The 24,556-nt window shown below is 46.7% G+C and overlaps 6 protein-coding genes across 9 annotated transcripts in view; 2 read left to right on the top strand and 4 right to left on the bottom strand.

Annotated features, from left to right (window-relative positions):
* The window catches only part of LOC6730357, a 43,148-nt gene extending 42,721 nt beyond the window's left edge, over nucleotides 1-427 (bottom strand). The window contains exon 1 of the mRNA XM_016177919.3: nucleotides 294-427. The gene's annotated coding sequence lies outside the window, so the exon portion shown is untranslated. The remainder of the gene's footprint in view (nucleotides 1-293) is intronic.
* On the bottom strand, nucleotides 178-3,721 carry LOC6730356 (microprocessor complex subunit DGCR8). Its single transcript, XM_039294565.2, has 6 exons — nucleotides 3,643-3,721; nucleotides 2,923-3,172; nucleotides 2,238-2,441; nucleotides 1,223-2,172; nucleotides 899-1,153; nucleotides 178-839 (listed from the first exon to the last, which is right to left on the bottom strand). Exons 2-6 carry the CDS (start codon nucleotides 3,152-3,154, stop codon nucleotides 552-554), a joined length of 1,929 nt encoding a protein of 642 aa, XP_039150499.1. The 5' UTR covers nucleotides 3,155-3,172; nucleotides 3,643-3,721; the 3' UTR covers nucleotides 178-551.
* Nucleotides 3,722-3,847: 126 nt separating this feature from the next.
* Nucleotides 3,848-5,485, bottom strand: LOC6730355 (transcription factor Ouib). The gene is made up of 4 exons (XM_002105601.4): nucleotides 5,237-5,485; nucleotides 4,471-5,183; nucleotides 4,280-4,390; nucleotides 3,848-4,217 (listed from the first exon to the last, which is right to left on the bottom strand). The coding sequence occupies exons 1-4, from the start codon at nucleotides 5,354-5,356 to the stop codon at nucleotides 4,028-4,030; spliced, it is 1,134 nt and encodes a 377-aa protein (XP_002105637.2). The 5' UTR covers nucleotides 5,357-5,485; the 3' UTR covers nucleotides 3,848-4,027.
* A 116-nt stretch (nucleotides 5,486-5,601) lies between these two features.
* On the top strand, nucleotides 5,602-6,467 carry LOC6730354 (N-acetyltransferase 9-like protein). Its single transcript, XM_002105600.4, has one exon. It carries the CDS (start codon nucleotides 5,746-5,748, stop codon nucleotides 6,346-6,348), a length of 603 nt encoding a protein of 200 aa, XP_002105636.1. The 5' UTR covers nucleotides 5,602-5,745; the 3' UTR covers nucleotides 6,349-6,467.
* On the bottom strand, nucleotides 6,360-10,548 carry LOC6730353 (mothers against decapentaplegic homolog 4). 2 transcript variants are annotated; one of them, XM_039294563.2, is made up of 9 exons: nucleotides 9,981-10,548; nucleotides 9,495-9,763; nucleotides 9,056-9,410; nucleotides 8,633-8,854; nucleotides 7,877-8,485; nucleotides 7,534-7,816; nucleotides 7,304-7,472; nucleotides 7,120-7,246; nucleotides 6,360-7,060 (listed from the first exon to the last, which is right to left on the bottom strand). In XM_039294563.2, the coding sequence occupies exons 1-9, from the start codon at nucleotides 10,042-10,044 to the stop codon at nucleotides 6,849-6,851; spliced, it is 2,310 nt and encodes a 769-aa protein (XP_039150497.1). In that variant the 5' UTR covers nucleotides 10,045-10,548; the 3' UTR covers nucleotides 6,360-6,848. The 2 variants fall into 2 exon arrangements, with proteins under 2 accessions (XP_039150497.1, XP_039150498.1); XM_039294564.2 differs by lacking the exon at nucleotides 8,633-8,854.
* A 139-nt stretch (nucleotides 10,549-10,687) lies between these two features.
* Nucleotides 10,688-24,189, top strand: LOC6739793 (cyclin G). Of its 3 annotated transcripts, XM_016171992.3 has the most exons (7): nucleotides 10,712-10,840; nucleotides 14,010-14,012; nucleotides 19,532-20,355; nucleotides 20,420-20,659; nucleotides 20,723-21,097; nucleotides 21,170-21,384; nucleotides 22,385-24,189. In XM_016171992.3, exons 3-7 carry the CDS (start codon nucleotides 19,552-19,554, stop codon nucleotides 22,458-22,460), a joined length of 1,710 nt encoding a protein of 569 aa, XP_016037122.1. In that variant the 5' UTR covers nucleotides 10,712-10,840; nucleotides 14,010-14,012; nucleotides 19,532-19,551; the 3' UTR covers nucleotides 22,461-24,189. The 3 variants fall into 3 exon arrangements, with proteins under 3 accessions (XP_016037124.1, XP_016037122.1, XP_016037123.1); XM_016171994.3 differs by lacking the exon at nucleotides 14,010-14,012 and having other exon boundaries at nucleotides 10,688-10,840; XM_016171993.3 differs by lacking the exons at nucleotides 10,712-10,840; nucleotides 14,010-14,012 and adding an exon at nucleotides 11,805-12,382.
* Nucleotides 24,190-24,556: the final 367 nt, after the last annotated feature.

The raw sequence follows: 24,556 nt of genomic DNA, 5'->3' as shown, positions 1-24,556 counted from the left end.
GGACGTTCCCAGAATGAAAGCGATCCGAGAAGATTTACGAGGAAAATTGATAAACAAATCATGAGCCAATAATTGCAAATAAATAATCCAAATGAATAGTATCTAATACTTAGGAACTCTACTTTTTTAAAAGATAAATATCTTAGAACACTATCTCTATACTCAAATACAAGGGACTGCGTTTTTAATAGTACTTTATTCAAGCTTATATTGTACAAATGAAATTGAACCCCTAATCTTAGCTATTGCAAGCATGAACTACTTAGATTTGGCAAATTTATTGATGAATTTACCTTAATGTAAAACCACTTGATAGGCAATTGTTCTTCATTTTTGGCCACTTGCTAAAGCCACTTCGGAGTAATTGTTCATTATTGACCAGCTCAGATAGATGAAGGCCGATTTGAAATCAGTTCGTATGCCTCTAGAGAACGCGTCGTTGTTGTCATTAGCTTTTCGAATATGGAACCGGGTGGGTAACTGAGAGACTATGAGGTTGTCATGCACTACTAGAGAATCAAGGTTGGCGAGAGAGATTGTTTGTTTCCCAATCAAAGTTCGACGTTGTTCAAATTGGACCCGGAGGAAGTGGGCAGATCGACGTCGCTTGGCGGCACAAAAGTACCCATGGTTAGGACGCTCTCCTGCTTGGCGCACAGTTTCAGCATCTCGGATTTAAGTTTGTCCAGTATGGCGTAGTTGGGTTGGTTGACCGCGGCCTTGCTCTGCAGCACGGTGATCTCCTGCTCCTCCAGCTTCTTCTCCTTGAAGGTCTTTATGGAGTTGTTGCCGTAGAGGCGCAACAAGGAACCCCAGGTCTGGATGTGCGGATGCAGAATCTGACAAAAGGTTAACTTAGTAGTTATAAGTAAAGTGGTGAAGAAATATCATTGCTCACCTGGAGAATTGCTTGCGAAGCCAACTGCTTGCCCTCCCGCTTGTTTTTACACACCACTTTGGCAGTGTGCTTGCCCACGGTCATGGTAAACTCGTTCTTGTTATTCGCGGTGCGGTTGATCTCCTGGCTGATCTGAACATCGCTGCCGTAGTTGCGCTGCAAGCAAGTCAGCAGAATGGCGTTGGGAGATGGCTCCGTCGTCTTGTTGCAGAATTCGGTGACTCGGGGATCTTCGATACGGATGTCATCGAAAACCTGCAGGAAATTAACAAAAAAAAAATGAAGCCATTACCCATTTCCATCGATTAAATGTAGATTGCTTACAGACAGATCGCTCTGCGCTTTCTTCGCAGTGCCGCTCTTTTGGTCCTTGTTGTTGCCCGTTATCTTGTCCTTGACATCGGGAATGAGTATTTCCAGCGTTTCCCGAGCCGCCTCCGACTTGGCCTGCTTTTTACTGGTGCCATAGCCCGTTCCATACTTGAGATTGTTCACCGACACGGTGGCGGAGTAAGGCGTGGCTGCGTTTTGGAGCTCCTTGAATTCATAGGTGGGCTGCGTTTTCAGAGCATGCTGCACGTACTCGTGCAGGATGCAGACGAAGCTCTTGCCATTGGGATTCATGATCCACTCCTTCCGACCGCGCGGGTTCGTTGATCCTTCGCCAGCAGTCGCTAGTATTGGGAACTTAATAAGCTTAGTGCCATCCGGCAGCGTGGGTCGTTGGATATTCTTGATGTGCTTGCGGTTTTTGGTGAACTTGCGGCGAGCATTCCAACTCCGAAATCGCAGCACACGGATCACCTTGAACTTGAAGAGTTTCTGGCAGTAGGTGTTCAGTTGCTCCGGAGTAATGGATTCCTTTTGGGTATTCTCGTTGACCGTGACAATTTTGGCAGCCGGCATAAGGGCAGTTATGCCATCTGGTTGGGGTTTGTGATCGGTGCCGCCTTCGTTGTTCTCTTTCCCTTCCACGTCCATGGCTTCGGCCGGTAAAGCGGAGGCTCCGGTCATCGGACACACCGCAGCTGGCGGCGCTCCATCCGTTTTCTGCTGCTCCACCTCAGACTCTTCCTCCAAGGCCCGCCTGTAGTTAAGACAGGGAATTGCTCCCAAGGGCACTGCATGCTTGCGGGCACTTCCAGTGCCGAGAAAATAGGGCCTCGATGCGCAACAGACGCGGGTTTTGCGGTGCAAGAAGAGCGGCATTCCACTGTTGTGGGTCACCTGCACCCATCCCTCGGGTAGGACTTCAAAGTGGTTGAGCCGCTTTTCTAAAAGAGGAATCACATTAAAATACTCGTCATCATGAAAACTTGGTTCGACGAAAAGCACTGACCTTCCAGCACAGTCTTGAAACGCTGCTCGTACTTGGGCTGCTTTGACTCGCGGAGCTCGTCGGGCAGCTTCTCGTCCAACAGATTCTCGATCTCGTCATCATCGAATTCCGAGGAATCGTATTCTTCGCCGTCGCCATCAGCCGCCTCCTCCTCCTCGTCGCGTCCTTCTCCATACCTTCCACCCTGCTGCTCGCTAGCGTTGTCTGGTTGCCATGTAAGGAGATACAATCACGGATAGATAAGCTGTTTGTTTGTCTGGGAAATGGAAAACCAGACGCGAAGTTGATGGCCCTCTTCACGGAATATTTGAATGAATGCCATTGGCACCTAATTGTCTAGCTCTTTGATGTTTAATTGAAGTGATCCTTCATTATTACTAGCTCTACCTGACGAAGCTGGACAAGCCAGTCGGATAATGGGTATCATGCGCATGGAGCTGTCCGCACAAAACTGCCACCACCTGCCTTACAAGAAGATAAAGGAAAACTGAAGCTGCTATATCAGGGTTTAACCTGCCGGCTGACTCTTTTATCAGCCTCCTGTATTTGCACAATGATAGGCCCCCAAGATCTTGAGATAAGAACTGCGCCTGCACTGTGAAACAAAATGTGGTCATTGCACAGCCTGTAATCTGGATGACCTGAGTGAATTCGGGATTCTATCTGAGATTCGTTTCCGACTCACCTGACTCATCATCCTCATCGCTGCCAGAACCGACTTCGTCGAGAACCTGGAACTGTCGCAGTTGCTGGTCCATGGGTTCGTTCTGCAGCTCGTTGTCCCTGGTCCGCCGCATTTCCTCGATGGCGCTCAGCGAAAAGCCGGCCACCTTGAGCTCCTGCTCCTCGTCCTCCAGCCGGGGTCGCTTGCGGACCTGCCCAGAGTCCGGGCAGTCGGCCAGCGGCTTCTCCGCCATTGTGTTGGATGTGTGTGTCTAAATCGGGAGGGGTTTAGTGCGGACTGATCGGAACTGTCTAGTAATGCTGTCCCGGGGCCAATCTCGCCAATAACCAATACTGAGAGCATCCAACGCCTTGCAATTGATTTCTCATTGGAAGTGCCACATTGGTTAAGCCAGAAGCCCCGCCGGAAAATTCTGCGACTGCACTTTCGCGGATTGTAAACGTTGCTACTGCTGCGTCTTTCGCGATGGATTCTGCCTAATTGTCGGACAAAATCCCAAAGCAAAAGCTGCGCAATTCAAGTACGAAATCGAGATTTTAGAGAGAGAGGAAGTTAGTTGGGGGAAATAACCAAACAAGCGAAACAAACACCACATGCAGTTTTGCGGGAACAGATTGGCACTTTTGTATATGGGTTAGTGAAGGTTCCGGGTATTGTCCTCTGGAGAAGAACGTTTAGTCTTAGTATCTATTGTAACTGCAGTTCCAAGCACTTTTATACTTCTTTTGCAAGAAATTTTGCAATTTAAAGACGCCCCCTAATTTATTTAGTGCAAAACAGTGTGACCAGGCTCAGGACGTTTTGAAATGCTGGCTACTCCCATGCCGGTAAACTATTTTCGAATTTCCTTGAGGGTTAGTAATTTAACAATATTTTAAATTTTAATAAGTTTACAAACATTATAATAATGTAACAAAAAAAGCGGTGCGCAGCATTAGTAGGGTAATCTTTATTTATATTTAATACATTTTGTAAGACAAGAACTCAAATTCATTTTTCATTCAACACAGCCATGTTTGAAAATATTTTGTATTCACTTAATATTAAGTACATTAAGTATTAATCCGAATATAATCAAATTCATTGATTTTTAGTACAGTGTATTCTAAGATGCACTTTTCCTTAGTTCAGCCTCAACATTAGCCCCCGTCTGAATGCCATTACTGGCCTCCACATCCAGTTCCACTGGATTGCCCGGCGCCGCCTGGGCGCTGGAAGAGTGGGCGTGGCTCTTTGAGCGAAAGTGGGAGGTCAGGTGGGAGCGGCGAACGAAGGAGACTTGGCAGGAGTCGCAGCTGAAAAACAGATAAACACAGTCAAGGATCCGTACTAAAAATTCAGGAAACTACGATCTTACTGGAACGCTCGCACTCCGGTGTGACTCAGCATGTGCGTGCGGAGTTTTCCGCTCATGGCGAAGCTTTTATTGCACTTCTTGCACTTGAAGGGCTTGACATTCGTGTGGCGCCTGGGGAAAAGGAAAGTGGTCAGGAATTTGTGAAAAGCATTCGACGCTTACTTCATTTCATAATTGGGAACGAGTCGTACATGCGTTCGTGCTGAATGCGTCCGCTGGCGTTGCTGTAGGTTGCCTCGCAGTAGCGACACTGAAACAGAGCGTTCCCCGCGTGCAGTTCCTGGTGGCGCCGCAGAAGCGTAGCAGTGTAGAACTGCTGGGAGCACTGGTCGCAGGCGAAGCGCTTCACGCCGGTGTGTCGAAGGAGGTGCAACTTGAAGTTGCTGGGGCAGGTGAAGTGCCGGCCACACTGCTCGCATATGCAATCTCGCTTGCGTCGCTCACGCTTTAGGGCCACCACTTCGTCCTCGGTGAGCCTGCTCCAATGCGTGCGCGGTTTTAGGCGATTATTGGCCTGGTTATTGTCCGCAAACTTGACGGAGGAGAAGACTGTGGGCGTGGTCTTGGAACCTCCGCGGAGCTTCTTCTCCTGCGCAGGAATCTTCACTTGGGGCTGCTCGTTCTGCTCACATATTTCGTACGGCTCTTCCGTTTCTTCCAGCAGGTGTTCCTCGGGTAGGTGGTCTATAACCTCGATCTCGGTGACCTCTTCAGCGTACTGAATCTCCTTCTCCACATCAACTGCGAAGGATTCGATTAAGTCCGCGTTCCCCAGGTTGGGACTGTCTTGCAGCGTTTTTTGGGTTTGAATCACACGTTCCCGGAAAGCAATCGCCGTCTGCAGGTCCAATTCGCAGGGTGAGCAAATGAAGGGGGGCAGCTCGTTCCCGGATCCGCCGTGCAACTAAAGATAATCCAGACTTGAGTTTAAAATCATAAAAATTTAAAGCTACTCACAAACAAACCAGTAAGAACCTCGATCTGGTGCAGCATTACGGAATTGGGCTCCTCGAAGAGGTTACTGGGCTTCGAACAGAAGATGAACATGCCGCAAGTGCGGCAATTACGATTTGGCATTTTTTATCTTATTTATTTAGTAACACTTAAGAACAAATTAATCAGAAAAATGCGCTGTTTTTAATATTGTTGCTCACTTGGCGATGCCAGGCTGTTATAGCTGAGGAGATATGGCAACACTGCCTTTACATCGTAAGGGAGATTCCTGAACAGATTTGGATTTTTTAATTTGATTGATAAGAAATTTTACCTCCAACTCGCTTTTCTGCATTCGATTCAAGTGTTCATTTCAAAAATATTACCATATTTGCGTAGGGAAAGAGAATTTTTTACAGTGTAGATTCAGTTGGCCCCTATTTAGCTTGAACAGCTGATTGATGTAAACAAGCTTACAATAACAAATATTTCCAGTTTGTAGAATATTTTCCTAAGTTTTCCTAAAATTAAGGATGCATCTAAACGAGAACACCAAAATAGTGGGTCGCAGGGTCATCCTTGTGCCCTACGAAGCGCGACACGTGCCCAAGTACCACGAGTGGATGAGCAACGAGATCCTGAGGGAGTTGACCGCATCCGAGGAACTGACCTTGGAAGAGGAGCACGAGATGCAAAGGAGTTGGCGGGAGGACAGCGACAAGCTGACCTTCATTGTCCTGGATGCAGAGGCTTACTCGCGTGATCAGGATGAGATTGCTGCCATGGTGGGCGACACCAATCTCTTCCTGCACCAAGATCCCGATAGCCAGCAACCAACGGCGGAGGCGGAAATCATGATTGCCGAACCTGATGCACGGGGCAAGGGATTCGGCAGGGAAGCCATGCTCCTCATGCTCAAGTACGCCCAATCGCAGCCCCAGCTGAAATTGGATAAATTCGAGGTCAAGATCGACATGGACAACGCTGCATCCCTGCATTTGTTCAAGAGTTTTATGTTCGTGGAGACGCGTCGAGTGGAGATCTTCCACGAGGTCACCCTGGAGCGGCCCATCACTCCAGACTGGACCAACTGGCTGGACCAGCAGGTGGATCTGCGTATGCAGAGCTATCAGTGAAAATAGAAGCGTTTAGAATCGTAATTTCACGGTCTGTTTATTACACTTATGTTACATCTACTTGTTTCGCTTGCCTTATTTATGCTGCATTTTACATCAAATGAATGTATTTATGGGTGCGTCGATGTCTCTTTTTGTTTCGCCCTGTGGCTTGGATGATTGTAATGCTGTGTATGCTTGTTTTTTTTGTAATTCGTAATTTGTAATTTGCGTGGCAGGAAATGGACAACAAACTTGGCCGCTTGTTCAGTATCTCCGGTGTTGTGTGGGCGTATATTTAAGTATAGTACATAAAACTAGATGCTTAGTGCTTTACAGCTGCATACTTAAGACTTCTAAGTTGTTTCAATTTTTTATAAAAATTATTATCAAATAATCAAAGGCAAACATAATCGTAATCAGAATTGCAAATGAAAAACACAAAATCCGCCAATAGCTGTCGGATAGCTGCCGCTAAAACTGAGTCCTTAGCATAGATGTGGGCCAATAATAAATACGGATTAGGCGGCGGCACGCGGGCCATCGATGGGCATGGCGTGCAGCACTTCGTCCAGCAGCTGGAGGGCGCGATGCAGATGCACCTCGATCCAGCAGGGCGTTTCCTTGATGGACTGGCGTGGGTAGTCAGGTCCCCAGCCCTTGACGAAGCTCAGGCGCAGGATGCACAGCCGGCGCAGATCGTCCACGCCAATTCCAGCCGCTGCGGTCATGCCTGGAATGCCGCACCAACACATTAGTTGTCCCTAAATCAAATTGATTCCATCTACTTACTCCTTCCGCCGCCGCCCATTTGCTGATTGGCCACTCCGGCCACGGCTGCCGCCTGAGCTGCAGCCGCTGCCTGCGCATTGGTCGCCAACGAGTGCATCTGCTGGTGGCACTGGCGCAGATCAAACACCTGCATGAGAAAATTTATGTTTAAGCAATCACACTACACTCTCTTGATTGCACCAACCTTTATGCACGCGGCTGGATAAATCTTGTGCACAGCATCGCCAGGTGTGCGTCCTGCCTCGCGATCCAGATAATAGCTTTGTACGAAAACTGAGTTGTCACTAAGACAGCGCAGCCAGACGTCGCCCTCCCCGCGCAGATCCAATTGCACGCCCTTGCCGATGTGCAGCCTGCATGGAACTCGGTAGTTAATCCCTGCTCTTTGAGTTACTCCCAGAGGGATGTACTCACCTGGCACGCTCCGATTGTTCAGTGCGATGAACATTGCTCAAGGCGCCCAGACAGAACCGATTGCCTCCAGAGGGATCCACATAGCCGTCGATGATTACGTTCGGTTTCGCTGACGGCACCTTGAAGGTCTCGCCCACCTGCGTGTCCAGCTCGAAGTACGCGATGGAGCACCAGTATTCCGGCGGCGGTTGGCGAGACAGGAGGCGTGGTTGCTGCTGTTGTTGTTGCTGCTGCGGAGGCGTCTGTTGCGGGGAGCCGAGGTCACCCGAAAGCGACGAGTTCCCTGGAAAAAGAGGCACAAGGATTACAAAGTCGCACAGTTGACTACATAACCTAGACTTACAGAAACCCCCTGGTAGAGAGCGCGGATCTGGTGGTTGCATAGACTGCGTGTAGGTGAGGGTGTTGGGTCCTGTCCAGGTGCCAGCCGCACCGCCTCCTCCGCCAGCTTGAGCCCCAGCAGACCCAGTATTGGCCTGCACACCGGTCGGTGGCTGCTGCGGCTGCTGTGGTGTGGGTTGGGCTGTGCCAAAGACGCCACCACCTCCAACGGGAGCACTGCCCGCGGAACCTGGCTGCGACACGTAGCCGTTTTGCTGGGCGTGGACGGACGGGGCCACCGAGGTGCCACCGCCACCGGCACCTTGCATCTGACTGACAGGAGGTGGCTGTCCATAGTACTGCCCTCCAGCTGCTGCTCCACCGCCGGCATTAACTGCTCCATTGGGCACACCGCCTGATTGCTGCTGTTGCTGCTGCTGCTGTTGTTGCTGTTGTTGCTGCTGCTGCTGTTGCATGGCCAGTGCGGAGGCGGGATCTGTGGGCGAATTGGCCTGGGTATGGTGCACCCCATTGCCCTGGGGATTCTGAGCCTGCTGCGGCGGGGGTGGGGGTGCCATCACGGGACCGGGATTCATTGGACCAGGCATGCCCGGCATACCGTGTGGTACAGCTGAAAGTTGATTTCGGGAAAAGATTAATATGAATTCAACTAATGGTTAACATGACGAATAGTATAGTTTAAAATCCAACATATAGAAAAATTGAAATTTAAATAAGATTTTGGAAGCATCAACTATAATCAAGGCCATATCCTTACGGAGTGAGTGAGCAGCTGCCTGCGATTGTGCCTGCTGCTGCTGTGTAGGTTGCGGGGTTTGCTGCTGCGGCTGCTGCTGTTGTTGCTGCGGGGGCTGACCCAACCGGGGGGGAGGCGGCACCATCCAAGAGCCACGCGAGCCAGCAACTCCGTCCTGGGGCTCGATTTTTGGTATTGTGCGCCCGGTGGGAAACATTGCACTCATGGGATTGGCATCGCCAACTACGCAAAGTCAACATAAAATCGCCAAAAGGAAACAAATATAAATAAATTATTAAAACCAAAGAAGTAAACGAATTTAAACAATTATAAAGTAAAAGAAGCAATTTAGTTTAAAATGATAAATAACATAGAAACATGATCAAGAAATCAAGTATCTAAAACTTAAACTAGTTCGAATTAATGCAAATACTGTAGTCTTACCATATTCAGAGGGACCCTGTGGATATCCGTAGCCGCCGGGCCCCACCATTTGCGTGGGATGGTGCTGTATGGTGCCGATGTCGTTGCCATCGATGTCCATGCTGCCCACCAGCGGACCCGCTGAGTATTCGTCCTTCACCAGGCGACTGGGGCCCGACTGCAGGCTCAGGCCGGACAGATCGATGCCCGGAGAGACGACGCGCTCGTAGTGGTAGGGATTCACGCACACCGAGTCGCACTTGAGATCGAAGGCGAAGGCGCAGTACTTGACGTGCTTCAGCTCGTTCTTGTGCAGGTCAGGCCAGCGCCAAATCCGGGCGTATATGACGTGCGGAAAGCCCTTGCGTCCAGCAACCTACGATGCAGAATGGTAAAGGTGTGAGTTCATTGCTAATATACATTATCAAATTCCATGGAGAAAGTCTCAGACTCATCCTACCTGCAAGCGACCATCGAGGGTGCGCTGTATGGTCACGCACTTGCTGGGATGGGCTCCGTTCGTGGTGATGGCCGTGATCAAGGAGTCCAGTTCGTCGCGCTTCTCCTTGAGCTTTTTGACCAGCGACTCGATGGCTCGCTTGGCAAATCCCTCGCTTTCGCCGCCCTGCCGATGGCACATCAGCGAGTGGACGATGCTCAGGCAGGCGTCCGCCGATGTGGGGGCGTTCGAGGGCGGCGGCGGCATTTGCACCATGTCCCGGACAATTACTGCGGATGGTGGGGGTAATTAGCTCTGAGTTTTTGTAGTAGAGTTGTAGTAGTAGTATCAACAGATACTGTATACAGCTCAATGCAATATCATTTTATATTCATAAATAATAATACTACAATAAGATTTAGGATTGTCCACAATCCCTTGTGGGATTCCAATAAGCTTGAAAAGGAGTTGACTAAGACTGGTGCTCCTCTAGAGAACTTGACTTACTGTCCTGCGGTGCTACGGCGCCGTACATGTGGGCGGGCGGACACGCCCCCGAGCCGCCGCCCATGCCAAAGTCCTGGGCGAGCGAGCCCAGAGTGCGAGCATGGGCATCCACGGCGGCGTTGTTGCTGGATCCGGATCCGGAATGGGGATCGTGAGCGGCGCAGAGCGGAGTGGGGGTCGTAGGTGGCTGGAGCAGGAGTAATCGAAGCCGGCGGCGGGCGACAACAAGACGGAGAATCACTGGCCAAAGGAAAGCCAAACAAAGGCGGCACGCGAATGTGAGCACAAAACAAACGGCGGCTGGCTGGCTTTGTGTGAGTGGGCTTGGGGGGTGTTGCACACACGCACACACACACACGCGCGCGCCGAACTAACTCGACTTGAACTCCCACAAAGTTGGCGTAATTTCCCTGCGAAAACTCTCCTCTCCTCCGTCTTCTCCACCTCCTTCTTCGCGCACACTGGCACACGCACTGCACACACACACGCCCAGCGAGAAGTTTCCTGCTCAAATCCTTGCTACAGACGGGCTTTTACTGTTTTTCGTGGAATTTCATAGTTTGCACTTAATTGGCTGCTTGGTAGACTCGAAAGTACAATTTTCCGCCCGACGAAATCCAGTTTTCCACCCAATTTGCCTTTTTTCCTTCTTTATTTTGTTGCGGCTGTGTAGAGTGACCGTTTCGCGAAACAACATGGGCCGGTGTTGCCAGATGGGCAATGCGCGAAATACCCACCTAGGATTTTTCCAAACACCTAGTTTGGTCAGTTCTCGAAGATTTGATTTGAGAATAAGTTTATATTTTTTGGAAATAAGAAGCAAGAAAAGCAGATACTGATCAAAACGCAGAGGCATCCGGGTAAGTGCCATGAGATTTGTTACACCAACTTACACTCATTTCGCGGGCTGTTCAGTGCGTAAAACGAACTTTTTGAAAGGCCGAAAATCAATCGCCACGCGTTTTTTCCCTTTTGCATGTGTGTGTGTGTGTGACGAAATTGAGGAAAGTTTCTATCGTTGAGATTGGGGAAAATCGAAGGCTGAACATCTTGTGCAACAAGTTAAATTGTTGTTTTCGCATTCCCATTGAAAAGTTTCTCTTCATTCTTCTAATTGCAAAAATTCATTCATAAGAAATTGCCGTCGATGATTCGTACGTGTGACAGGTTGTTTCTAGAATTGTGCATGTGTGTGTGTGTGTAGTGAGGCCCTGAAATAGACCACCCCTCCCCCTCTTCGCCTGAAAATGTTCACTTGGCAACAGTAACGAGTTTCCTTTCAGCCGGAAATGCATTTCTCCGGCTTTTCTGAAACAGTTTGCTGCGTAGTTCCCATGCTCAAAATATCTTATCAAAATGCGTAGTTCCAACGCTTATCTCATAGGAATTTCGCTTTGCGAAACGTACATATGTAAATATGTTTTTATTTTGGCAATGACATTGATTGTGAAATTATGTGTGGGAATTTTGCGATTCCCTGCCAAAACAGAAGCTTCCATTTGTAATAGTAGTTTGAGAACTCAACTTTGCTTCAAAGATTTGTTGCCTTCATATTTCTTAATTCCTTAAATAATTAAATTACTTGTCTTAAAATTGTCTACATCCTGCATTCAGAAACATAATGTTACTATTTAATCCCTATCAGGCTTACGGTGTTAAAAATTGTTTCACACCAAAAAAGAATTATTGCGGGCTTATTTGAATTCGATAACATTACAGAGAACTGTTAGTTAACAGAGAGAATCGAATAACATACACTTCGATAGTGAGGGACCATCGGTACTATCGCTTCCGCTGGCTTAGGGTATTTTATAGTACGAATTTGTGTTAGCACCAAATTTTTGGAGCTTGCGGGCCTACTGGTAACACTGGTCGCTCACAATATTCTTCATTCGTAAAAAAACAACAAAGCGGAGAAGTACCGTTTTTGCGAGCGCGAGTGTTTGACAGTGTTTGTTTGCTTAGGTATAGAAAATATAAATTTGAAAGGACCAAGTGCAAAAATTCGATGCTGTTCGAACGTACAAAGCTTTGCTAAAGCAGATCTAAAAAAAATCAGCAGGAGGAAAATGCACAGCTGATGGAGAAAAGTCCCAAGCACCTTCAGCCCAGTGTGTGTGGGAAAAATCGATCCGCAGACGGGAAAAATTGAGGATAAAATGCCAGCCTAATAAACAGAGTTCCAATTGTGATACAAACGCAGTACAAATTAGTTAACAACTAGCTTAAATGGCCAACGACAAGGTTTTATAGCTAACTATCTGACGCAATTGAATACGCGTAAAGCTGCCAGCCAATTTATTCACTTATTTTCGAGTGCAATAGAAGCAAAAATTCACAACTAAACAAAGTTCATCTCAACATTCCTGCGCAACACAAAACAACAAAATGGCTGTAAAAACGTAAGAAAATGCTAAATTTATTTAAGAGTGGAAAAGTCGATAAAATGCAAAAAGAGAATGAAGGTTTTTTCGTCATCCATCAGATGATTTTGTTTGTAGGAAAAAAGAAAATATATTAGGCATACATACAAAATTCGTTCATTTACGTGTTTGTTTCGCTTCCATTCGTTTCACAGCTGTTTGTCTGGTGTTTGTGTGTGTAAGCGAGAGAGTGGATTTGGGGTCCGCTATTCGTAGGCCGTTGCTTACAGAGTGAGCGAGAGGGTCGTATGGGGGGTGGGCGGTGAACTATGCTGCTTGCAGTGGTATGTGTGTTTGAGGGGCTGTGCTTTTTATGCAAGCTGTACAACATACATATGTAATGCGAGTAATGTACGCCTTTGTTTCCTTGGCACCTCCTTATTCGCCTAGAAAACCAATTCCTATTGCCTTCCCCCATTTGCATATCTGTTTTATTTCCAATTTGCGTCAATTGTTTTACTTCATATTCCCCTTTTCCTTTGTTGTTCTCCCCACAATTCGTGTGTTCCACTTCCAAAGTTCCCCTGCCATCGCACACACATGCGAGCTGCAAACAAAGACTTTGTATGTGTGTGTGTGTGTTGTTCCCATTCGGATTTTTACCTCATACACACACTCACACCAGCACAGCAACTTGATTGGTTTGGGAGTGTGCGTGCTCTGGCTTGGAATTGCGTCAGCCAAAAATAAAATATGTGCGACGGATAAAACTACTTGTTTTCGTTTCAAAAACACTTTTGCTCATTTTAGGAAGCAACTTGTTTCTGGAAAACACAAGTAACAACTGCTATTGCATTCCGTTTTGTACCCCGTTTCTCCTGATTTCACCTTCAGCGCTTTTATTTTGTTTTCTGGGTCATATTTGTTGATTTCAATTTGTTGCGCAGACGCAAACTCGCGCAGAATTGCTTAATTTGTTGATTTTCATATTTTCCATAGCCTCCAAAATAAAATAAATACAACGCATAAAACGACCCCACGCACGCATACTAATGAAACAGTTGGGTTGGTGTGGGTGTGTGGGTGTTGCTGTACCGTTGTTTTATTTAGCCCTCTTCACACTTGTTTACATGTAAAAAGGTCTCTTCTATTCTCTGCCCACCTTCTTTGTGGAATGGAAGAGAAAGAACGGGTGTTAAAAGGGGAGAATTCACCATTAACCCTTAGGTGGCCAATGTCCAACTATTTGGGTCACTTCTACGAAATGAGGAAGTTTTGGAATAAGGAGATTAACTTACAATTCCTGTTTATGTATTCCCCTAAAGTCATTGGACCAAAATGATTAGTTTAAGGCTAAAGAACCCGAAATCCAGCTGACATCTATTTGGCTTCCCCTTTTGGTTAGGGAGGCGCCTTTTTAGCAGATATCGTCTGCTTTCTACCTGTTTTCTTCGATTTCAGTATGCCATGAAATTCGTGTGTCTGCAAAACGACAGACGGCCCAAAGTGAAATTCAATGCCAACACTTGAACGGACAGCTGACCATCCCAAAAAGCCATATGTATAAACCACGATTCCCATTCCCGGAGATTCAAAGCCAGCAAACCCAAAAGCACTCAACTGAACCGATTTCAACCCCTCCCTTCGACTTTCCCCCCACTTCCAGCTCGTGCCAGGCGACTTTTCGAGTCCCACCCCTTTCTAATTCAATTTCACGAAAGGTGACGAAATAAATCCCATGGTCCCGACTGCAGCTGCCCCTTCCCTCTATTTGCACAGCAGCTGCTCTCCTCTGGAGGCATTTCTATGGGTTCTGTGACAAAGGCGATAAGATCGAACCGCTTTATCTATCGAACCCATGTACTTACGTCATGGAATGTTACGAAATGTCCGCCTCTTCTCTGATAAGCGAATCCCGGACTATAAGTCATCAATGGGATTGCAGTGTACCAGCCAGTTATCTAAATGTCAGTCAGGAACCTTGGATATAGAACGCGTGTACGGGGAATACAGCCTACGGCCGTAATTGGGCCCATGCGATAACTTGAGGCCAGCAATTACGCCGATAAACGTAGAATGAACCCTCTATAGGGAGAACATTTCCTCCAATTTCGCCTGAAAAATTCCCTGCGGAACATGAGCTTTGCTATTAACTTCGCCGAGGGATCCTCTTGCACTTGGTACACGTATATTTCTAAAAGTACCCAAACAAATGGAATTTCTGATAGTATGGTAACCCACCTCTTCGGGGGAATGAATCATTAGACCACTGCCTTTCTGTTCGATCATATATTGAAATATACAACTAACGTCGCCGTCCCTTTGCTATTTTGGGACTTTGAACTACGTACGACTGCGTTGCCCGCGATTAGCACTCGCTTATCATTCCTTTTGGGCACGCTCCTCAGACGCTCAGCCGACGCTGCAGTGACTCCGACTTTGGACACGTTCTCTTCACGTCAGGGAAATTCTTATACTGCATTTCCGTTGATAATGGTCAGTGCGCGGGGGGTTCGAGTGCACGGCAATTTGGAAATTGCCGAGTGGGTCGAGTCACACGATCGGTAGATAATGCAAATCGCCAGTCAATTGGCAGATAGCCGACGCAAGTATTGATTCCGAAACTCAGGAAGCTACGAAAGGGCACTGGAAAACAGGCTTGGCAAAGGTCGATCGTCTCATAGATTAGGGTGGCACTATTTCCAAATCCAGCCTACCCCAGTGCAATGATCTTTCCTCTGCGTTTCTATTGTTGTTTTCTTTCGGGGTCGTTTCTTTTCTTTTCAGAATAGAATAAACAGAGTTTTCTTTGTTCGCTAGTGTATCTTTCGTATCTTTTGCAGCACATGCCAATGCAGCTGCTGCAAGATCTTTTCATTTGGTTTCCCCGCCACTTGTGCTGGGTCATGTGGGAAATTCAAATTCCGAGCTCTGGCCTGTCTGTCAGCAGGGTGGATTTGAACGCTTTTGGGGTTGCTCGGTGGAGTAGAGCCACCCCTGAGTCAACTGGCTGGGCAATTTCCTTCTTCCATCCGTTAATTATGGCCCGCGACCAAGTCACACATCCGTACACCTCTTTCTCGGTCTAAAAAGTCGAACTGTTCAGGTTTCTAAGGGGTTGACAACGTTTTTTTTTTCGGCTGCTTCAGGTTGATTTCGGCAGGAAACAACAACGAATGAGAGACAATTTGAGACACTTCCATTTGGCGCCTAAACTCGAGGTTGCATCCCTCACATATGATGCCACATCCTAAAGATTGTATTGTGAAAATGATAGGAAGACAATCGAAATTCGAAATGCAGTCGAGAACTTGCTCACGCTCACCATTTCTTCTGCCATTTGAAGCCTGTCTCTGGTCACGTTTCCATTTCTTCGATGAAAAGCTGGCTTGTATGGTCTCTCTGGCCATCTCTTTCCCGCAATCTGCAGCAGCGATCTCACTCTCTCTTCGGCTGTCATTTGCTGACCTTCATCAGTCGATGACGATGATAAATGAACAATCCATTCGCGCGCTCCAAGTAAAAAAGCCAAGTAAACGGAAGGCAGCGCAAATTGAAAACAATTTCCGACGATCATATGTTTGCAGTGGAAATATTTCGCTTTTGGCTTTTAGGCCTTTGTTTACGATCCGCGCGCTTTCGATTTGGAAACGCATCTTTTTACCTGTCGGCCGCACCCGTAGCTTAACTTTCAATTGCAGTCGAGGGATTTGCGGCGCTTTGGTGCCTAGATAAAAACAAAGCGAAGCTACGAAAATATTTCGCACCTGTCTGTCTGCCCAGGTAGTGGTGCCACGCCCTCCGCCGCCCTCCGCCTGTTACGAAAATAGGTAAAAAGTGAAATTTCTGTGCGCTTCTGCTGGTATTTTTAACAACAACATTAAAAATATGGCTACACAGATACAGATACTTTGCCTATTCGTGTGTGCGTACGTGCTTTTTGCGTCAGCAGAGCGCGCGCCAAAAAAGAAAAAACTGAAAACAACTAAAAACAAGCCGTCAAACGAAAACAAGAAAATAAGAAATAACTCAGTTGAGAAATCTGGCGTTCATATAACCATTTTAAGTACAACTGCATTCGAGCAGAAAACCTTGCTGGAGATCAAAAGTGCGATAGCTTTTTGTCTAGCTCGTATAACAAAAGCTGTTTGTTCTCGCTGTATCTCTACTGTACAGTGGAACCAAAACGGGTGGAATTTTATGGTAACTGGAGGGTAAAGAAAACAAGCGTCGGATGTTGTTATCAACTAATCTCAGTATTGATAGCAACAAATGCCAAAGTCTAATCGCGTGCTCTTTTATTACAATAACTTTTTTGAAAGTGATGGATTTTACAATAGGCCCCTTTTAAATAATTTTCCAGAGTGTGTAGACTTTCGACCTGTGTTGCCCATTGATATATGCTTTTGTTCATTGTTTTTATGGTCAGCAGAGCATAAAGTTGAACTTTAACCTCCTCGTCTACCGTTATCGCTTCTTTTTCCGACGGAAGCTTTTCTTCTGATTTACTTTTAAGCTCTCTTCAAGCCGTTTCTTTCGTGCTTGCTCAGCAGCTTTCGAGCCAAAAACTTTGCTGGATCTGCCCCGACCCTTGGAACGGGTTTTTTCGGTGGGTGGGCGACCTTGAATTGCGGGCCCAAAGCTAGTTTCATTCGGTTATTGTTATTGGCTGTTTTCGTCTGGGTCTTATAAATAGATCTGATCAAGAGAAACCCCAGAAAACGGAAGTCTTTGCTGTCAATGCACAAATATTTCGAGGGGGCATTTTCAATGGCGTCACACACATACACTCCCTGTGTGTCACACAACCCGCGTCTGATTCATGGCTATGTTGGCGTATTGAAAGATGATTCAGGGCGCGGTCGAAAATGATTCTCTGACCTGATTATCATTAAAAGCCAGAGTCATCGAATTCGGATTCTCGGAGTCCGAATCGAAAGATTGGCATACGGACTTGGATTGCCCAATAACGCCACTCGATAAAGTGAACTTTTTATTATCCGATGTTTTATTTTGGATTTCTCCACTCGTACTTGCTTTTAGCTGCTGTTTGTTTTGCTAATAAGCAGCCTTGCTTGCTTATCTGGTTTGCCATGGAGCAGGTTAAACGCTTTAAATGCCCTCACTTGTGGTTGTTAACGTATGCAGATTGAGGACGATCGAGCTCGAAATGCCAAAAGATACGAAACCCTTGGCGCCAGTGGCTCAGGGGCAGCTAGTTCTTGTGATTTCCTCCTTGTTGCTTTCCTAAAAATAACCAGGCGATCCCTCATCACTGCCAGATACTTGGAATCTGTTGGATAACCAACCACATCTGGAGCCAATTGTCGGGGCTTTATTTACCAATTTAGCATCTCCATTTGGTAGTTGGGTAGTTTCTCGAGTGTTTGGCTTAGCTGGGTTTATGTCATCTATCATCGCATTGTTTACACCATGTGAAGTTTATGTTTTGGTTTCCGAAGGAAGAGAAAGCATTGGAGGCAGGCAGCAATCTTTGGATTTTCCTCATGCCCACTAAACTAGCACACAATATGGTGATGTTTGCTCAAGTGTTTATATGTAGATTGCTCTGCTTTGTCGGGCTTTGCGTTTGCTCAAGTTTTAATCGCAGGCTTTTGGACACAGCTCTTGTCTGGCGGAAGTGTGAAGTGATATAGAAGTACTCAGGGATCTAATATATTGTTGTTTACCCATCGAGTTTGTTTGCTCTTTGCTGTGGCAAAGGAGTGGATCGATTCGATTAGGAAAGTTTTGAATGGCTATAGTTCTGTTGCTGCTGGTCGAACTTATTGGTTTATTTCAAGTACCTGAAGTCCAAAGCAGCAAGTTCGTTATCAAACGTATCTGAATAATTAAGATCAAAGTATGTCTGCTGTCCGATTCTTTTCATGCTTTGATTTCTTGCCTCGATCTCGATCTATTTACGTGGTTCGCCTTGGGCGCCACATCGAGTCCCAGACCCCCTCCTCCTCCTACTTCCCATAAAACAACCTTGTAAGCGAGCGATTTGAATAAAATGTGTCACTGGCTGAGGTCGTTTGCTCGATTTGAGTAGAGCACTGCTCAAAATAAAACGAATTCCAATGCCATCGTGTTTATTGCTCCATGGGGACGCATTTGTTCCACTGTACAGGTGTTTTTCCTTTTTTTTTTTTAACTGAATCCAAAAAGTTCGTTAAACGCACTGAACATCGTTTATTTCGAAGAGCACACAAAAAGTATGAACGAGTGCAATGCACTTGCACACATCAATTAATTTGCATGCCATCCCACCATTGACTTTATTTTGAAACACTGTAATAATATTTGAATTTCTCTGTGCCCCACACAAACAACTTTTGCAGCTCGTAAGTTTTATTTGAATTTAGCCAAACCAAAAACCTAGCATACAAAGCTATATCATAAAAGCTAAAAAGCTGAAAAGCAAGTTAGGCAAGCGCACGAGTTTATTATCGTGAAAAGCACTGAGCGAACACTTAATAAACCACCAATTCAGCGCTTTGCCCAGGAACTCACTTGGTTTTGAGTTCCTGAACACATTTTCCACTTCAATAGCGCGACAATTGCGAGATCAGCGTACGCCAGACAAACCAAAAGTCGACCATAGCCTATATAGACATAGCTACTGTCGAATTGTCCTTTGGTACACTGCCCGCAATTCTGTCGTCGTTGAACCATCATTGTAGAGGGTGTCTTTTGTTTGTTTCCCGTTTGCCAATCGTTGAGAGAATTGCATTAAGGTCACTGAACTGCTGGCGTTACTGACAACCAGCCAGAGTTTTCGAAAAGCAAAATCTCTGAGTTCTGAGACCGGTGTGTGCAGCACAAGTAGCAAACAGATTAGTTTTATTTTCGGTGGCGTTTCCATAGAGAGATCCAGTGGTCTTTTCGGACTCTCTGAAGCGCAAGTTGATAACCAACACGGATCTCGAGCGAAAGATTGAGAGTTTCTTCGTATAAACTCGTTGATATCGGCCCAACTGGGAAGTCTGAGATCCGCGTTTAGCTGAAAATAAAAGCAAACAAAATTTGCCAAGGACTGCGAGAACGAAAGGACGAATTCCGCTCCCTTCCACTTCTCCTCCTTGCGATTTCATCTGGGCCTAGTTTTCTTTTTGCACTTTCCCGACACTTTTTGCCAGCAAAGAGTGTTGCTTGTTTAAATTACAACCTTGAAAACCACAACAGGTACTAGGCCAGCCCTCACAATGTCTGTCCCTGTACGCTACTCCTCTGCTGCCGCCGAATACGCCGCCGAAGTTGATTGTGAGTTGGAGAGCACTCTGCAACAGCAGCAACAGTTGCACTTGCAACAGCAATACGAGCAATACCAGCACTACCAGTACCAACGGGAGCAGGATATCGCCTACTATTGCCAGTTGCAGGCGGCGCGGCAGCAGGAGCAGTTGATGCAGCAGAGGACATCGATGTCGTCGTCGGTTATGCCAGGCCTAGCCTTGCCCCAGGATCACCAGGATTACCAGGACCACCCAGCCGCCCTTTTGAACGGACCCCACAACAACAACATCGGACTCGCCATGGACGCCCATAGCATCAACGCCATTCTGGTCGACGACGAGCAGCCCTCGACTTCGGCCCAGGCTGCCGCCGCTGCTGCCGCATCCGCGGGCGGATCTGCTGGTCCGGGATTGGTATCGGGATTGGGTGGTGCTATCGGTGGGGGCAAGCTGGCCAACGGCATTAACCGCAATGCAGAGATGCCAACTGATTGGATGAGGATTGCGGACGAGGGCCGGTATGGGACACCGGGTGCTGCTGGCTTGGAATATCAGAAGTACGAACAACAGCAACAACTGGAGGATCTGGCGGAATCCGAGGCAGGAGCCGTCGGTGGAGCCAGCAACAACAACGGCGAGTCGTCGTCGTCCTTGAAAAAGCTAGAGGATCAGCTGCACGCCCTCACCTCGGACGAGTTGTACGAAACCCTCAAGGAGTACGACGTCCTGCAGGACAAGTTCCACACGGTGCTGCTGTTGCCCAAGGAATCGAGGGTGAGTCTAGTGCACTGCTTTACTTTTAGGATGAAAACCAACATAACATGTATTCCTTTTGCAGCGTGAGGTTACTGCCGGAGGACGAGATGGATCCGCTTACGTGCTGCGCTGCCTGAAGATGTGGTACGAGCTGCCCTCCGACGTCCTGTTCTCGGCCATGAGCCTGGTGGACCGCTTCCTGGATCGCATGGCCGTCAAGCCGAAGCACATGGCCTGCATGAGCGTGGCCTCGTTCCACTTGGCCATCAAGCAGCTGGACTTGAAGCCCATTCCCGCCGAGGATCTGGTTACAATATCTCAGGTGGGTGATTGGAAAACATTTTTCATTTTCGCAGCAGGGTGCTTACTCCCTTTGTTCTTCCAGTGTGGTTGTACCGCTGGTGATCTGGAACGCATGGCCGGCGTGATTGCCAACAAGCTGGGCGTCCAGATGGGACATGCACCAATCACTTCTGTGAGCTACCTGCGCATCTACTACGCCCTCTTCCGCAACTTGGCGAAGGAGATCGGCGGCGACTTCTTCAAGTTCTACCAGCAGCTCATCAAGCTGGAGGAACTGGAGAACCGCCTGGAGATCCTGATGTGCGACGTGAAGACCACGGTGATCACGCCCTCGACGCTGGCGCTGGTGCTCATCTGCCTGCACCTGGACTTCCACATCAAGGAGTCCTACACCCGCGGCAGTCCGGAGCTGAAGCACGTCTTCGAGTACATTCTCTTCCTGCAGCAGTACATGAGGGTGAGTTTCATTGAGGAACCTTTGGACCTTTCACTTGAACCTTTCAATGACCTGGCTTCTTGTGCCCCACAGATTCCCGATCGCGTTTTCACCTGCGGCTTCAGCATCGTTTCGGGTATTCTGTCCCACTACAACGGGCAGAACAAGGCGCCCTACAAGCAGCGGCTTGTCTGGAAGCTGTCCAGTCGCACGCTGCGCGTCTTGCGCCCGATCAACCGCTTCTCCTCCGACCTGCCCACCATTGAGGAAGGCATCTCCAACGCCCTCGACGATGGCCTGCGTTCTAGGTGAGTCTGCGATCTTGTCTTAAGAGGGGTCTTTTTCCCAACCCAATTGTAAATGGGACCAAAGAACTTTGCGGCCCGGATCACCGGTCTTTATTTTTAGTGATTTTGGACATAGCCAACACGCGCATATATAATCTCGAATGTAAGCAAATGTGTCGATGACGATCTGAACTTGTTGGCGTAAACAAGTTTCTAGAATATTAGCAATTCCATTATCAGCCAGAGCGGCAACAACACAATTGTCATGAGACTGGCTGGCTCGCCCACCGACCGCCCGCCCGCCCCCTCTGCGAACCGCCCATTCTACACACATATATGCGTGTTGTTTGTGTGTGGCTATTTGTTTTTTATTTTCGCTGCCCTTGTTTTTGCCTTTTTTTTCGGCAACAATCTTATCGTTTCCAAATACCCGCTAGACGCAACAACAAAATACACGCACGTAGACCGCAGCGAGGGTCGCGGGAAGAGTAGTCGCTTATGCAAAACATATATCTGCGGGGCATATACTCGAATACCTCTTACCTATATCTTGGCCAGCTGTTGTGCGTCCTTGAATTCTCACATTGAACTTAGATGTGCATGCTCAATGTCATTGGATTTCTATTTCGGCCCGATTGTTTTCTTTGTTTTCTAGCTTTCCCCCTAATTGCTATCTTATCGTTGATAATGTTTTCTAGGGTTTTGTCGCTGTTTCGAAAAGTTAGTCATAAACATTCGGAAAGTTCAATGCACCGTTTCCCCGAACTTTGTGTTCCAGTTGCACCTGAGCAAAGGCTTGCGAATTATCAGCTGATTTTCGGGGCCTTGATTGCGAAAGGGGCCTTCAACTTGAACTCGTTTTGTTAATTGATGTCCAATTGTTAAGAAAACGGTGGCATCAGGGGGAGGATTTTAGTTACTTAACAAATGGTCGATAAATCACTTTTACTTCTCTGATAGAAAGGTTGACTGGTATGAATCGTTTAATTAACATAGCAAATTTGTTTATTTATTGTTCCAGAACCGAGAGTATTAGCTCCGAGGAGGAGGAGGACTGGCCCACTTCACCCATAATTCCAATTTTCGAACAATGTTAGTATCCAGCGACAGCCAGCAGCAGTAGAGCAGCAGGGTCAACAGCTGGGCAACTGGAGCAGCGGACAAAAGGACCATCAACCAGACGCAATCGCAGGACACACCCGACACCTCACACCTCCTCCTGTTTTCCTGGCACCAGGCATATCGCCCATCGGCAGCGAGGAGGGAGGAGCAGCAGGAGGATGGAAGCCTCCGCAGAGGATTTGTGTCCGTGAGAGCGTTCCGCGTGCGAGTGTAGTAGTGCTGGTTGAGGTAGAGTGTGTATATTTTGCTAAAGTGCATCATAATTCTTTTGGCATACACACAAATGTGTATTTGGTAGCGCGCTGGTTCTAACATTTAAGAAACTATTGAGATAGCAGCGGAAATGTGGGCGGCAAGGTGACGCAGCCACGCCTCCCCCTTTTGAAAAGTTACCCGAGAGTAGCGCCCCCACATTTTTTCGATTTATTTGCGGCAGACAAAAAAATACGTGAAAAAAAAAACAAAAGCAAAAAAAAATATAAAAAAAATCAAAAAGAATGCTGCGGACCATCATACAAAAGATTGATGCCGTTCCGGATCATTATTCGAGATCAGTGAGAAAGAGAATACGATTTGAGAATTGCGAACCCACGCCGAAATCCCGAACATCTGGAATGGGACAGCAGTTTTTTGTTGGTTGCGCTTGAAACCGTCAAAAAAAATTCAAAACCCCAATGGAAAACTTCCAACAAAAAGAAAATCCTTTCTACAAACCCCTAAATAAGTTGTCACTATGTTCTCTATGTTTGTCCCGATCCTATCTGTTAATGTAAAAGCCCCGAATCAATGGACCCAAAAACATCAACAAAAATCATAAAATCTAAAAAAAAGTACAAAAGTTCTTTATGTATAGACCGACCGACCTAAAAGATAAGCTAACACAGAAAACACAAAAACAAGGTCGGATCAGATTAATCAGTAATTTTAGCCGCGCTCAAAAAACACGAGAAAGCCCATAGAAAACTAAAGTATAATTCGCCGCCTGTATTGACTAAGAACTCTTAACAATAATATAATAACATTAAACAAGGTACGATGAATCCACAATATGTAGTGTGTGTCTAGTAGATTTTTCTCTGTATAACAAAATCGAAAACCAAACAAAAGCGAACTCAATTTCCGCCCTAGAAAATCTTTCATTATCATACGCAGCTAAGCAAATTTGTTATTTCTATACGATTGTTTATCACTCGGACAACCAACCAATTAATCAATCAATCAAGTCCAAGGCATTGAAATTTAGTTCGAGTCCTTTTTTATATTATACCCTCTTCACATAAGATGCACATGCTAATGCTTCTTTTTTGTTACGTAATATTATTTAACTTATTAAACAAATTGTAAACCGAATCGCATTCTTATGTTGTACCATACGAAACTACCCATTAAACCCTAGTTTAAAGCAAAACCAGCGTTGAGACAAGGCCAAAATTCAATTCAATTCAAATTGAAGCGCGGCGAGCATATTAAGCGGAAATTATGATGCAACTTTTAGCAAGGTGTACCGAGAGGGTCGAGCGAAGAGTTTTAGAGAGCATAGGCAAACTAACGCAGAGCATAAAACAATTGAAATTTCGCAAATTCAGAAAACTTTCATTTAAATCCATTTGGCAGCGGAATGTGCAAACTCCTGTCTGTAAATTTGAATAAAATGCGTTTGCCCCGCCACTGGGGCATTCAGATTTCATGAATATTTACAACAAACTCGCCTGTTTTATTTCACTTCGTCCGCGGCCATCCGCTGGCCAGACGCCAGACGCAGTGAAGCGGCGACTCCGGCGAAATGTGAGTACACCAGCACCAGCACCATTTCCATAACCCCGACTTCCGATCGAGTGTAAATAAGCCCGGCGACTTTGCTGTAAATATTCAAGTTCTCTCAACTAACAATTGTGCAATAGATTCTAGATTCTATCCCTGTACTTCAGTAACCTTCTGAACCACAAGAACCTTCTGAACCTGAAGATCAGTTCTGTGAAAGCTGTGAGAAAGCAGAACCCGAATACATTGTTAACACAGTCGAAATGCGAAACAAATAATTATATTTAAGCGACGGAGATCATCATGTGTT

The sequence above is a fragment of the Drosophila simulans genome, chromosome 3R (assembly GCF_016746395.2).
Source record: "Drosophila simulans strain w501 chromosome 3R, Prin_Dsim_3.1, whole genome shotgun sequence".
Lineage (NCBI taxonomy): Eukaryota > Metazoa > Arthropoda > Insecta > Diptera > Drosophilidae > Drosophila > Drosophila simulans.
The sequence above is the reverse complement of the archived record's forward strand: the minus strand, read 5'-3'. Positions and strand labels throughout refer to the sequence as shown.